This window comes from Lepidochelys kempii, chromosome 2, assembly GCF_965140265.1.
Source record: "Lepidochelys kempii isolate rLepKem1 chromosome 2, rLepKem1.hap2, whole genome shotgun sequence".
In the NCBI taxonomy this organism is placed as follows: Eukaryota; Metazoa; Chordata; order Testudines; family Cheloniidae; genus Lepidochelys; species Lepidochelys kempii.
Window position 1 is genome coordinate 53,823,312 of NC_133257.1, and position 15,686 is coordinate 53,838,997.

The 15,686-nt window shown below is 38.9% G+C and overlaps 1 protein-coding gene across 3 annotated transcripts in view; it reads right to left on the reverse strand.

Annotated features, from left to right (window-relative positions):
- Positions 1-2,916: 2,916 nt before the first annotated feature.
- Positions 2,917-15,686, reverse strand: part of ZC2HC1A (zinc finger C2HC-type containing 1A) — a 60,955-nt gene continuing 48,185 nt past the window's right edge. For 2 of the 3 annotated variants that reach the window (XM_073330758.1, XM_073330756.1), the window contains exons 8-10: positions 15,189-15,308; positions 9,765-9,875; positions 2,917-8,882 (exon numbers count right to left, since the gene is read on the reverse strand). In XM_073330758.1, the coding sequence (XP_073186859.1) occupies positions 8,696-8,882; positions 9,765-9,875; positions 15,189-15,308 (418 nt within the window). In that variant the 3' untranslated portion in view covers positions 2,917-8,695. The remainder of the gene's footprint in view (positions 8,883-9,764; positions 9,876-15,188; positions 15,309-15,686) is intronic. The other variant, XM_073330759.1, reaches the window with a different exon arrangement.

Genomic DNA, 15,686 nt, shown 5'->3' on the forward strand with positions numbered 1-15,686 from the left:
TTCCTGCTAGTACTCCCTCCCTCATGTGTCCTTTTTCTTCCCCTACCTTATTTCCCCTCTTTCCTATCCATCTCTTTTTTGCCTTCTGTTTAATAAGAGCCTGGCTTAGCTGGTCAAGAGTGTTTCTTTCAGAAGTGCTGTGAGCCCCGTGACCAATGAAGCAGCTAATAGGAATGCTGTGACGCTGATACAAGTTTGCCAGGTCTCGGGGTGGCTGATTGGACTGTGACTGTGTTTCTGCAGCAGCACAGTTGAAAGTAAGAATCAGCACCAAAGTCAGAAGCTGCATTTTCTATCTTTTCTCCCCCCTTGTGTATGTGTGTGTCTTGTCTAGTCTTAAAGGACGCAAGATTGGACTTTAACAGCAGCAGCTCCCACCCCTTTTAATTAACTTGTTCTCTTTTCCTCAAAAAGGATATTACCATCTTAAATACCATCTAAAAGATTGTCAAACAGGGGCGTTTCCCTTATAAAAAAACTCTCAAGAAAAAAAAAGTGATAAGTTAAAATGAAAGCCTTACTTCATACTGTACATTTACAATGCTTGAACTGTCTTTCCTTCTTTGTTTGTATCTTTAATCAAAGGTTATAAAGATTTTTAATGGAGCATATTCAATGGGACTAAGCAGGCTGAGGTCTCTGTGCTGGAACCCTCAAACCTTGTTTAACAGTTTAGTGTTGTACAGTGGCAGGGTCATGTTAGCACCCACTTACTCCATCAATATTAATATAACAGGGGCCTGCAAGCAGGCGGGAATCATAATTCTGACTTGAGAAACTATAAAATTGTTTGCTGACAGTTCTTCTTAATAAACATCAGGCCTGTTTGTATCGTATTGCCAGGTGCAGATTATTCACTTATTATTCACCAGTGCTGCTTGTCACGATGACTTGCATTCTTTGACTTGTTTACTTTCAGTTTATAACTTTCTCTAGCCCCCAAGAATGAACAGCTTCACAGTAAATGGGTTATAAATGGTAATTTTGCAAAGACCACTTAGCAAATCAATTTCCAGATTTCTATTTCTGAGACAAAGGTTAAAGGGTGACAGAAGCAGCTTCTTCTGGATGACCAGGTTTGTGGGTTTTTTTTAAACTAAACCCAGGCATGACAAGAAGTGGTCTTGTCACAAGAGGGTTTTAGTAATTTAGCACGGTTGGGTGAGCAGCATAGGCAGCACAAAAAGGGTGTCTGGTTAGGGTCCTTCTCGTGATGGACTGAGTGGTCAGATAGGGAATTGGTCTCAAGGTGAGGGTCCTCTCTGAAGTCCTCAGGACAAAAAGAAGCCAGTGTAGTAATTGTCTATGTGGGGCCTCAGTGAGAGCATTTTCCTTCCCTTAACCTGAACTGTCCTGCAGCTTTGTGGCATGACACAAGTTGTGATAGGGAACAGTGGCAGTGTTGCTTCAAAACCTGCTCTGGTGCTGTCCCCACCACACATCAGCAAAGTTAAGGGCTGGTTCACAATGGAAGCACAATAGTGATCCTGAAGGAGGGTAAGCCAATGTTCAGGTGCTAAATCCACTTTACTGAAATCCCTGTTGTTCCCCCAATCTCTTATGCAACAAAGCATGAGACAGGTAAGCCAATGGCTACTAGAGCAGGTGAGGAGCTGCTGAAACTCACTGGGTTTGGAGGCAAGGGGGAGCACTTGGCAAAACCTACCCCAAAGCATTGCACTCAATTCCAAAAATGCAGAATTCCTAGGGGAGACTTTTTAAAAAGACTCATTTCCCCAGGGAAAAGAATCTTTTGCAAATTACTCACTCAGGCAGCATGCAATTCACCTTATGCAGAGAACCCATCCATGGCCTATGCACAACTTATGTCCTCAAAATAGGGCTCCAGTAGATCTAAAGGGTGCATAGGCCTCTGTGGCCCCTCTATACAGGAATGAGTTTCACCCAGAGTACAGAAGAGGAAGTATCTGCTTTTCTCTGCAACAAAAATAGGACCTGAGGAGGGTGTGGTGGGGCCAGAAAAAAATGCCAATTGGAGCAGCTTTGAAATTAGGGGAGTGTGGGGGGAATAAAGGAGAAAAGAGGAACTCTGTCTCAATTCAGCTGGACTGGACAATAAAAACCCTATGAATTACAGCTTCTGTTCACATCAAAGAATCTCACACAGGGAAAATATAGCTTCAGGTTCTTCTAGTATAGAAACTCAACATTTAATCATTTCACCGCCAGTAGCTGTAATTACGAACATCCAAGCGCTGCATTTATCTTGCCTGGAAGAATAAACCTGTATCAGGGTTTGGCTATACCAATAGTTGATTACATCTAATAGTCTGGATTAGATATATAAATTGAAAAGGATGGACTCTATAACCTTAATGGTCAGAATACAGATGAGATTTACATTTACAACACAGGTATCAGTGATTGACTATGTATTAAAACAACTCCTTTACATTGTCAGAAAAAAACCAAACAGAAGCCTAAAAGGTCTATATAAACTGATCATACTCAATAGTAGGTATATAAATATGAAGATACCTCTTCTCAGTTAGACAGAACTTTAAGTCTTCCAAGAGTTGTACAAACACTAATTAAAATTCAGGATACAATTTTCAGAAGTTCTTAGTGATTTAGGAGCGTAAGTCCCATTTTCAAAATGGATTGAGACACCTCGGAGCCTCACTCTCAATAAAATTCATGTACATGCTTTTGAAAGTTTTACTTGCAGTGTTTCAGCTGTCTCTCAACTCACATGAGAAGACAGTAGATGGCCCACATGTTAGGAGCAAGCATTACACATGGCCCAAGTGTAAGTGTATTTCCTGTGGACCTTGGGAATTCAAATTATTTATATGATTCAAACTCAGTACTAAAACAAAACAATACTAGGCTACTTTTGAGACAACTTACACTTGACAATACAGAAACATAAAAGAGAACATACAGTTTTATCCAGCATATCTGCTTTATTGTTAACAAGTGGCAAGATTGTATAGGGTGAGCTATTTACAAATTACATTTGCAAATTAAAATGGAATTGACACTTGAGAATTCAAACTTCACATAGCAAATAAGTGATCAAGAAACTCAAACCATTTGATAGAAATAGGACTCTTGATAGTGACAAATGTGAGAGTATTCAGTGCATTAAAGTGCCAGGCATAAACAATAACAGATGTAGTAATGACAACTCTAAGAATATCAGATACAATAATGAACCATTTCTATAAAATAGGTGAAACATTGGTATAAAAATAAATAAATGGGTGCTTTGGCTTATGAAGATGCATATAAGAGACACCCACAGAGACAGTGCTTGAAGGACAAGCACACACAAATTCCACTGGACGCCAGAGCAACTGTTAAGTGCTCAGCACTGGATCAGGTGCAAATCCCACACTACTTCTGCCAAAAGCCCACGCCAGAAATGGTGCATAGACCGCTGTTATTCTATAACTACATTTGCATTAGTGGTTTTGAACTGAATGAAACTTCAAAATACATCTGATTAAGTCTCAAGGGCTATTATTTACATGGGGAAAAATACTTTTCAATTAGTATATAATCAAATGAAGAATGTTCATATCTGTAAAGGGAAAATCTAAATTTTTCAATTGCTTGTGACATATTCAATGGTTCTATTTAGTGCCCATGAGCATGGTAACATGTTTGCCCCTTAATATGTGTAAACAATTTAAAAAAAAATCATCTGGAAATATGTACCAGTGTACCTCATATTGTGCACTGTACATCTAGGAAGAAAGTCTCAAGGAGCTGAGTGAGTGCTAACTTACTAAACACTGCAAATAATTTCTTACCAAATATTATTTGTAAGACCTGGATAAAGTGAGGCCATGATTTAACCTTACTACTGGGTTAAAAAGAAACCAACACCCCACAGGCTAATCTGGTTTTAAATCAAATGTGCTTATCAAACTCTGTACTCCATTATGTTTTGAATTTAAAAGATACATACCCACAGATTAATAATAAATAAGCCCTGAAAAATTCTACTCACTCACTCACCCCAAACAAGTAATTCTTTTTTGGGCAAGCAAATAAAATTCACTCAATTTCATTAACCATCATTTCATGTAAATTTATTTTCAGTGTTTGACACACAGTTGCAAGCACAAAACCTTGTTCCCATTTAAGTTTCACTGCTTAGCTAAAACAATAAAATTAAAGTAGTAAAATAGCCCCTTTTCTAGGAACACAGTTTTTCCAGTAACGAAAGCTTCTTCCAGGAGTATTTGATTCTGTACGGTATGAGGAATAAATGTGACTAATAACTAACATTTCTAGTGGATTTTTATAGCATTCAGACATTATTATTTGATTTCATGTTCAGTAGACTAGCCATTTGGGATGCCAGCACACAGCATTTAAGCTACAGCAGAGAGATACTGTTCTGCTATCTCCATCAGGAAAAAATAGTTTTTACCTATTCCTCCCTGCCCACCACTACACCATCACAACACTGAGCCACTTCCTCTCAGTAACAGACACACTCCATGATGTTCTAACATTGGGGCTATTGCTGAAGTGCACTTTGCAGTCAGCACTCTGTTTCCCTCACTCGCTGTAATAATCAGATGCATTGTAGGAGCAGATTCAGTGCCAGAGCACCATGGAGAGCTCCTAACATCAAGCTAGGTCTCATTACTGGGCAACAAACCTTAAAGATCGAGATTTTCAAATCCACCAAGGGAAATGTAATGGGGAGTCCAAATCCCTTTAAAAACCTCTGCCAAAAAGTTCAATTTTTAATGAAAAATGTGAGATAGAATGGGGGAGAGTGATAACATAAAAGGAAACGGGGAATGGAGAGGCAGAGGGGAAGGCAAGACACTAAGTCCAGTGTCTGCTTTCTGGGGCACAGAAACGTTTTTCATGGCCCTAGTTCTAGGTGCTGATGGTCTAAATCCTAAAAAGAGGCAGCACTCAAAACCTTCAGGACAGGGAAGATGGCTCGCAGGCCAAACCCGTGAAAAAACCCCAGAAATTAGGCTTGTTTTTGGCTTCATTGGCTTGTGAGTTGCTTTTTGGCTTGTTGCTTCTTTTTCTTGATCAGCTCCCGCCAAGCAGGGGCAAGCAGGTGTAAAGGGGGGAAAGAATCAGAGCTGCACAGCGGGCCCACCACAGTCCTAGACTGCAGGCTTGGGGGGATCTAGTCACATAGAGTATTGGGTTTCTTAGGGATTGGCTTATTTTGGCCCTGTTCTGAAATGGGATTAGCTTGATTGTAGGCTTATTGTGAAAGTCAGGGTGCTTATTTACCGTGTGAAAGTTGGCAACTGTGGAACCTACCATTAACCTTCATCTCAGAGCTGGCTCTTCATGCAAGAACCCTCCACTGACTCCCTCCTACAGAATGAGAGAACCTTTGCAAGAGAACTTATAGCGCAATATATATGGTGGATAGTAAAAGTTGTCAAGGTCCTGGAGGCGAAAGTAATACTGTAACCATGTAATTACACCAACACAACTTATTCAGAGATTTTTAAAATGTGCAGTTAGTGCGTGTTGTTATTCATCAGTTTTGGGGTTCATAATCCTCCTCTGGTGTTCTGCCCACTTTAATTAAAAATGATAAGCTTAGCTTTATTAATTTAATTTTGGATAATAACTTTTGAAGAGTTCACACAGAACATATGCTTATACATATCCTTGGAGAGATGTACACTGAGCTTTCAAGATCTTCCCTAATCTTCCTTCAATCAACATGCTTATTTCTTGCTTTTTATATGATACTTAATTATGCTCCTTATGTGTTTCATATTCCATTTAAACAGCATCTGCAATGAGTATTATGAAAACCGTTCCGTTTTTGTTTGCTAACAAACATTTGGATGGAAAGGCAGCAGTCTGTGCTGTTACAGTGTGCAATGCAGTCCTCTGTAGATAGCACTAGATACATTAGATAATAAAAACATTTTGATAAACAAACCTGAACATACTGAATATAGCCTCAGTAAGCAGTAACAAACTGGATAATCAAATTTTATGTTAGTGTTTTCATGTCTTTATTATAGAAGATTCAAACGTGCACATTATTAAATGTTACATTTTGTCAATAATCTAGGTTTAAATTTACTAAATTGTAATGCTGAATTAAACTTTAGAATAATACACACAAAATTTCAATTAAAAGAAAATAAATGGTGCATAACTCTAGGATAATTTTCTAACACCTGACTTTGAAGCACTGCATTACACAACAGCTCAAAGAGTAGTGAATATAAATCCACATATTGTATGCACTGAATTGGGAAACCTGGCATTTATGGTTTCAAAGCACAGACGTTCATAATTCTGTAGATAATTCCTTCACTCCTCTCATTATTCACAATAAAATCCTCATAAGCTTGAAACTATTCTGTTTCCTTACTAAACTTTCCCTTTATATTTTACGAACATATTGCTGTTATTACAGGTTTGCTCATGATGAGTGCTGGGCTGCTACCATTTATTTATTTTTTTTAAAACGGATAACATTTAATTTGCCAACAGATATAAGAACAGAAACTAAATAGATCAGATATTGGGCTTATGAACCTTCAGTGTCCCTTGGCTGAACCCATATTTGGCTCATTCTTACATCCCTTGGGCACTTCACACTACAGTAGAAGGCCCACAGGACAATGGACACCCTAATGTGATTCTGGAGCAGATTTTCCCTTGGGGTTTACGTCCACAAGGGATGCAGAATTGTAATTCCCATGTGTATATATGAAACTGCCAAAAGGCCATTCTATACACCTTGATTTCTAGCACCCAAATTCAGTTAAAGTCCATCAAGTCTACCTATTATACAACATCACATTTAATAGTTATCCACTCTTACACACTAAACACGGGCAGCTCAGTGGCCATATTGTAGAATTAGAAACGATGTCAATACACCAGGTAAAGGGACAATTCCTAGAAGCACCTAATTTCTCAGAAAGATTACAAAACAATTCTGTACCACTGAACTTGGTCATCCTAAAATAGCAATAATAGTTTAGGGCCCACAAAATGACAGCATCAAGTCCCTAAAGATATCCACAAAAATCAGAGAAAGGTATCCACAAAATGGATATCAACTACATTTTGTTTGTAATTGGCCCCATTATCTGTATTCTCCAAAAATATGAATAGTACTTTTGGATTACATCAACTGAAAATATTGCAATGTCATACCATATGTGGCAAAAAGCTTCAATATACCACCTTAATATAAATCATACACGTGCTATACTAGTGGCAGCAATGAATTAAAAGTAACAATTTTGGACAAGACAGCACAGTTAATTTGGGAAAGGCACAATTAGATTCCTTCGGATTGTTTTTCCCTGGGAAACCAAAATAGTTTAAAATACTTCAAAGCAAACGCCACATAACAGAAACATTTAAATTCAGACACAAACTAAGAAACTCAGCTTTTGCCTGGTTATTTAAACTGCCCTTCTGGTTACCATATTACAAAAGTTAAACAGCTAAGGTGTCTGATCCTGCTCCCCTGGAAGTCAATGTGAGTTTTGCTATTGACTTCAATGGCTGCAGTACACAGCCCAAGAAAACGTAGTAATTGCAGACAGAATAATTAAATATTCACATACTATCCCATGAAGCATAATTGCTCCATAAAACATATGGCTTTGCCTATTGCACGGGATCAGAATAAGGGAAGTGATGACTTCTATCAAAACTTACAGTACCAGTTTCATATAACTATATGGACCTCTATCATGTAAGACACATTATAAGGACTGTTTAAAAAATTGATGTACAAATTATTTTCATCATCTACGATAATCATCTATTAAAGCCATCCACTAGAAAATCTCAATACATATCCAAGAAACTTTTTAAAAAATTTTTGGAGTAAATTATTTTGTCTTTCCTTCTGGAGAAAGAGGAGGGAAGCGAAGGGAGCAGGAACTTGCAGACATCTCTGGAAGGAGAGATGGGAGCTGTTGGATAAGACTCGTGTGCACAGTTGTGAAAAGGAAAGTACATCATTATGGAAAACATGGCTTTTTTTAAAAAAAGGCCTGGTCCCACACTGCTGGCTGTAAATATGTAATAACCTTCATTGGTTCTTATTCAAACCCTATTACTCTTTACAGAGGTGAACAATACTTTCACACAGGACTTCAGTCCATTTGCTTTAACAAATATTTTAGAAGCAGTCCCAGAAAATAACCATGGAAGCTCATTGGAATAGTATGCTTTAATCTCTTTAACCAAAGACAATCTTTAACAATTTAATTAGAAAGTTTAGGAGCTACTCATGCAGTTTTCATACTTCCTTAAAAGACAGTTCCTTAGTTAGTGTCCCATAAGTATATCTGATTCCTTCTCAGAAGCATTTTTTAGCCCAAATGTTTCATAGCTAGAATATTTTACATACCAGGGTTCTACAAAAAGATCCATTTCTATCTGCTAAATTACCAAACACATTTCTACTTAGCTTAAAATATTTTCCAACAGAGATTAGAATGTCCTTGAACGGCACAGTTTTAGGTACCTGTTATTTTTATATACAGTATATATATTTATATATAAATAACTATGTAACCAAAAGGATTGCACTCAGTAAATTACTACAGCATGGTACTTCAAGCATGTTTGCAGCATGAAATCTAACAGGAAGGAGTGCTCCAGCATTCCATGCCGCAATATGCAACTGAAGCTCTGGGTTTTTTTGTTTTTTGTTTGCTTGCTTTCTTTGCTTTTAAGAATGCATTCATACAACCATTCTTCGAATTCCACATTCACAGCAGAACTTTGCCCATTCCACCGGGTACCTGGTTCCACATTCATGGCAAAATTTTGATAACTGTACAGGTGAATTTTCATCACTGCTTTTTGTGCTTCCTCCATTGACTGAGGATGAGTAGTCTCCACTATCATACCCAATTTTACCATCAGACCTGAAAATTCAAATAACAAATGTTCATAATATAATTTAATACAGTGCAGCTTGGTATAAGTACCCATTCTAATCCTTTACAAAGAATTACTATTTTTTAATAACTGACAAATGTATACTTTAAAGTTTGTGCCATAAAAGGGATAATCAGCCTACCTACTTGAAATATCATATTGTGCACCCTTTCCAAAGTGCTCCCTACTTTGAAACAAAAAGAGAGATGCTAAAGGAAACTAACACCAGAATCCTAGAAGCAGGAAGAAACATTCAAGTCACAAGTTAATCTAACTAGAAATTCTATCACTGACCTATCAAAGGTTTTGTTGGAAAGTAACCCTAAATATATCTTTAACAAATGAAAGTATATAGTCAAAGAAATATTAGTACTGTATTTTTTTTTAGAGACAGACTTCCTGCCTAGTTTTCAGAGGCATAAGCATGCACAACTCCACTTAACTTCAGAGGAAATGTATGGCACTGAGAACCTCAGAAAATAACACCCACTGTATCACCCTCAGATCGTGTGGCGTTAGAACTATAAACTCCCTATTTTCTCTTCTTCAGTTAGCAGTAATTGACTTAAATTTAGGTTGAAAGAGCCACCCCATTCTCTCATAACCTTTTCACAAGTGTACTGAAACTCCTAATGCTCAGCCTTACACACTTGGATGGGTGAAATTTTACTTTCACACTAAGCTACAGCACTAAATATGCCGAACCTACAGTCAAAGCACACTAAAATTGTTAAATCTACCAAAGAATATTGAATTCAGAGGTTCCCATAACTGTCTGTGTACGACTCTTCCCATCATTTCCTGTAGAGAGTACCCCCCTAAAATGTTTCTATTTACTGTACTTACAAGATTATGAAGTTAAAAACTACCTGCTTGAGTAACTTTCTGCATTATAGATTTTCCTTTTGTTTGCTAGAGCGCCTGTGCCCGTGTTTTTTGCCATACTTGGAGGGGTTGATATTCGAGTTTTCACAGTGCCTCTGGAAGAGAGTAGATATTCAGTGAATTAAACAAACAGTTTCAACAAACCACCCGGGCACAACATTGCCAATACTTTGGGAAAACAGCAGAACCTCGTTAACCCTACCAATGACAGAGTGAAGAGCCATAGCAAGATTAGGAAGGTCAGAAGACCACAGAGTGCCAAAACCTGGACCAGTGATGGTAACACTGCACTCTTTTGGCCAATGGTGAAGAAGCATTTCACTCATACTCCCAATCTTTCATTCTGTATCACACTAGAATAAAGCAAATGCACTCTCTATTGATTGCTCACAGTATAGAATATTTCCACCTCTTTGCTCCCAGGCTAAAAGTGATTTTATGGCTCTGTTAGGACTGCTAGAAGAGTGAAAAGCAACTAACTGGTGGCCTAACTAAGAGGTGGAAGAATCTTTAGGCAGATGGATGCCTTGCACCCCTTCACATTCATTCTTAGGTGAGCCATGGCCACTGCCTTCTCATTCCCATAATACTGAACCCAGCCACAGCAGCCATTGGAGGTGGCTGTTACTCCCCTGCTTAGGAAGGACAGTGATGCCCTCTTGGTCCAGCCTCTTCAACCTAAGCGTGGGGATGGGGGAATAACTTTCACCCAACAGGGTAGCAGCACCCATCTTTTATGGCTTGTCAAATCCTCAGTTCAATAGTGCAGCAACACAGAGGCAGAAGCTCTCTCAAGAATCCCCACACAGAAGAATGGAAGTTGGGCGGTGATACCCAGCTAAAGGATTGCTCTGTCCTATTCAAATCTCCAGACAGTTGCTCACTTTGAAGAAGTGGAGGAACATGAGAGCACTGACAAGCTGCGCTATTCCTCAGTACAGATAGGAAGGGTGTTATTCCTGAGTAGCATTGCCACCATCAAGAGGAACAGGGAGGCGGAAGCACCCTTCACTACCAGTGATTAAAAATAAGTTCTGTTATCTTGTTCCAAAAATTTACCACACACTGGAGAGTATGTTGAAGAATGTATTTATTTTTTTAAAAAATTTACCTTCATCAGTAATAGCCAAGGGCAGGTTAAGGCAGGATTCTTGACCCCTGCGATTTGGACCCAGTGGCCTGAACACTGCTGTGAAAAACCCAAAATGAGGGGAGTGGTCTAATAATTAAGCACACAAGTATGCCACCCACTTACGCCAAAGAGTAATTTGCCCCAGCTCACAGATTGAGTTTGTGACAGCAGGCTGGTCACAAACTTTCTCCTTTAGTGCTCCTGTCTGTAGGATGGGCTGTTTTCCTACCTACTTACCAACAGTATTATCAGGATTACTTTATAAAAGCATCGTGGAATCAAAAAGCCACAATATAAGTGCAAATTACACTCAAAAAGTTAGTTAAAAGTACATTATTAAGGTTGCAAAGTCAAGCATTCAAAATTTTGGAAATGCCAGAATTGTTTGCCTGGGCAACCTTAATTCAGTCTCCTTGTGCATGTGCATTATTATACAGTCTTTAATTACATGATCACATACTGTTTTTTCCTACAGGATCCCTGCCTCATTCAGTGCATGAGTGATGAATTTATGAGCAACTATTTATCATTCAATGTGTGACCACAGGCCTCATTTACTGCCCACTATTCAAATCCTGCTCTGAATACAGAATTATTAATGTCTTTGTGGACTTGTCTACAGCACTCATCATTATAGTACAAGTGCTTCATAAACACTAAAGAATATATTTCCACACCACACCTCTGAGATGACAAGGAATTATTATCCCCATTTTACAGATAAGGAACTTGATTCACAGAGACATTAAGGTAATCAATATCCCCTAATTTTGGGTGCCCAATTTGAGACACCTAGGACCTGATTGTTCAAAGCACAGTTTTCATGGACTTCAGCTGCAGCAGTGAGTGCTCAGCACTTTTTAAAATCAAGACACGGGTTGTGAAGTCAGAAAATGATGAACACACAATTAGTGATCACCTGCAAAAAGTCTGGCTTACATGACTTGCCCAGCATCACATAGGAACTCTGTGGCAAAGGCAAGGATACAATCCAGTTCTCCAGGGCAACATTTAACTGTCTCGATGATAAGACCCTCCTTTCTCATCCTGCTATCCCCTGCCTCATTCACTACACACCTTCTACTCTGGATGCCTTTGAGGAGCAGAGGGCGCTGTCTGGGGTTCTCTGCTTTGTGTTCCCTCTGGCTCTCTCATTTTAATCTTTGACCTCACTCTGAATCCTGTTTCTTTCAGTTGTTGTCCGCAGAAATCAGCTGTAGCCCAGGCCTTTAGTTTTGGGCAGGCCTATACCCGCTTGCCCCAGTACTACAAATAGTAAGCATCTTCTACTTCCTCAACATCCTATAGATCACAGCCTCCTTTAACATGCAACCCTGATTCATCCCCATAGCAGGTCTTTCCTGTGAACTGAATGAGGTCAGGGTCCTGTGGAAAAAAATAGTATTCCATCATATAATTAAAGACTGCATACTAATGCATATGCACAAGGGGGGCAAATTAAAATTACAAAGGTAACCTTAATTCTGGCATTTCCTAACTTTTGAGTCCTTGACTTTGCAACCTCAATAATGTCTTTTAATGTATTTTTTGTGCACAATTTAAAACAGCAAACTGGAAAATGAAATTTCATCAGGCGGCATCATACTGACACCCACATTGTTCATCAACAGGGTTAGAATCTGTAGATCCACTGCATAGACCTCTCTGCTCTAATGAGTAGACTATTCTGCCCATTTCCCCCAAGTTTATCCTCTTCTGTCCTATACCCTCCAACCTTTCATAGTCCTGTTTCTACCTCCCCCAGCTCCTTGTCCCAGTCCTGTTTTCTTTGCCCACTCATTCCCACTCTCCATTCAGGCTTTTTATCCCAGTTTCAGTCTCCTTGCACAGCCAGTCCTAGATCCATCCCCTCCTTGCCTAGTTAGTCTCAGTTCTCCTTTCCTGGCTCCTCATCCAGTTTGTATCTTTCCTCCTCATGACTACTGGTCCCAGTCCTAGTCTCCTTCCCCAGACCACTCATCCTGTCTACCCACTCTCTTTGTCCAGCCAGGCCAAGGTTTCCCCCTTACAACCTAGCTCCTTGTCAGTTTTGTCTCCCCTTTCCCAATTCCCCTACACCCTCGTTCTCCTGGTCCAGCCAGTCCGTTTTCCACCCAGCACATCATCCAATCTTGCTGCTCCGCACCCATCCCAGGCCAGCTAATTGGCTCCCAGTCCCCAGCTGTCTCCCTCAGTGGCTCCCAGTGTCCTTGTTCAGCTAGTACCAGTATTCTCATACCTTCCAAGCCTCCTTATTCAACCTCAACCAGTTCCCTACACCCAGTCCCCAGTCTCAACCTCTCTTCCAACCAGTTCTAATCTCCCCTCCACCCCACAGCTCCCAATCCAAGTGGAGTCAGTTGGTCAGTGAGGATGGAATCTTTGGAGATTTTTGCTCTTAAACAATTCTGCACGGAGCATGTGCAAATTGTGATTTTTTTTCAAAACCTTCTAACTTGGTCAAATTTGGGCAGATTTTTAATAGGGCTGTCCAAAAGCACATCAGTATCACAAAGGCCACCCCTTGCCAAATTTCCAGTCTCTGTTCCAAAGTATGGAGGCAGTGGAGTTTTTCTAAGAAAAGGTTGCAAAAAATTTTTAAAAGGGCAAAATGTGATTTTCTCTAACCTCATTCTCTGAAATAGCTGAACAGTTTTTGCTGAAATTAAACAAAAAAAGTGCAGCCTGAGGCAGACACCTCTAATGGAACATTTCAGCCCAAATGGTTGAACTTTGGCAAAAGCTATAAGTAACTGAAAACAGGGGGCTTATAATGGGAACTGTTGGGCAACCTGGATTATAGCCAGTGCACTAGGAGTTTAGAATTGATGGAGCCCACTTTCGCCACCACAGTTTCTTTAAATTACATGATCTGCTTGGGTAGCTGAATGGACACAATCACAACAGTGATATTTCTACACATGGTTGGAATATTCACAGTAGGACAATAAAAACTCTTATAGTAGCAGTTTGTCTAGATGCCAAGCTCTCAAAAGAAGCTCTCCAGTAAGAACAGTTGATTATCCTATGACTACAAGGGTACATGTGTAGGTCAAAAATTTGTGTCAGTGGTAGGACTCCTGGGACTGCCAAAAAGTCCATACCTTTCACACCAGTAGTTCTCTTCCAGGTCACATCCTCTTTGTTGCTACAAGGCATGTTCATGCAAGTATGTTCACTCTGCAAACTACTAGCACCTGATTTTTCAAACTTGCATGCTTAATATTAGGCATCTAAATAAATTTTTTTTAAAAAGTGTCCTGGTTTCCAGAGGTGCTGAGCACTCTACCAGCTCCAACTGAAGCCAATAGAAGATGCAGATGCAGTGCATCTTAGGAAAAAAGGCCACCGTTTTTTTCCTATTGGTACCTAACTTTAGGCACTCAAGTCTGAATATTTTAGTCTAAATAGTCTTCTGGAAATGTTTTAGTTTACATTTTTAAAAATTAAAACAGCATCTGAGAACAATTAATGTAGGAAAATTGTTTTTATTATTTGAAAGCATCCCCTTAATAAGTCATATTCATTTCTTGGGTATTTTCCCAACATGTCACCATTTGTAACTAACTCTTCCTTAGCAATTTACCTTAAAATATTACAGATAAAGTGCTTGCCATTTAAAAATCAGCATTTGCCCAGCTACCTGAAAGTGGTATCTAGGACACTGCATCTATTTTCTATTCAAAAGATATATGAAATATAGAATATTTCTCTACCATGTTGAAGCAATGGTATATGTGTCGGCTTTTAATAGCTATTGAAAGTTAAATGCAACCAATAAGCTATCTTATTGTAATGACTTATCTATGTGATATGCCTATGGTTGTGTTGTTTTTTTAAATTGTTCTATATGTTTAAACGCTTGCTATATAGCTGCTTTATACCAGCACTGTAAACATGAAATAAGAGTATAAATATATATAATAAACTGGAGTCAACGAAGGAAGATATGGCAGTGGAAAATGTTTTCAGTTGCAAGCATTATATTGTGTTTTCTGTCCTATCATAAAACATTATATCCAATATGAAAGTTGTACAAGCCATAATGTGTTACAGATTAATTTCCTCCTTCCCACAAGACACTGATTTTGGTCTATCAAGACATTCACAGTGACACAAAAAAAGGGGACAGTAAGTCTGTTACAATGTCATCAGGTAACAACTTCATTAGGAAGCTTTGCATATTTTAAAAGGCACAAAATGCTTTTAATATTCCAACACTTTTTGGGGAACATATCTGAAAAATAGATAAACCACACTGATTTGCAATACTTACTTGTTAATGGGCAACAACTCATTTGGTCTTTTGATGGTACTGTCTGTTTTTGTATCACTGTCATACAACCTTTGCACATCTCTTCCAGTTCGCAGTGGTGGGCCTAACTTGTCCGTCTTACTATTAAAATATATAAAGGTGTACCCATAAGGAGTTGGCTAGTTTGCTATTTATATTATTGCAAGTATTTCAAACAAGTAGTCACAATTAAACATTTATCTTCCTCATCAGAACTCTGACTTTTGAAATTGAATTATTCTTATCTGGGACAGTCAGACTTCAAACTTTTAGTGAACACATTAACTTCAGGTTTCAGAGTAGCAGCTGTGTTAGTCTGTATCTGCAAAAAGAACAGGAGTACTTGTGGCACCTTAGAGAATAACAAATTTATTAGCGTATAAGCTTTCATGGGCTACAGCCCACTTCATCGGAGGCACAGAATGGAACATATAGTAAAAAGATATAAGTCATTTACAATCCTGGTCTTCCAAAAGGCAC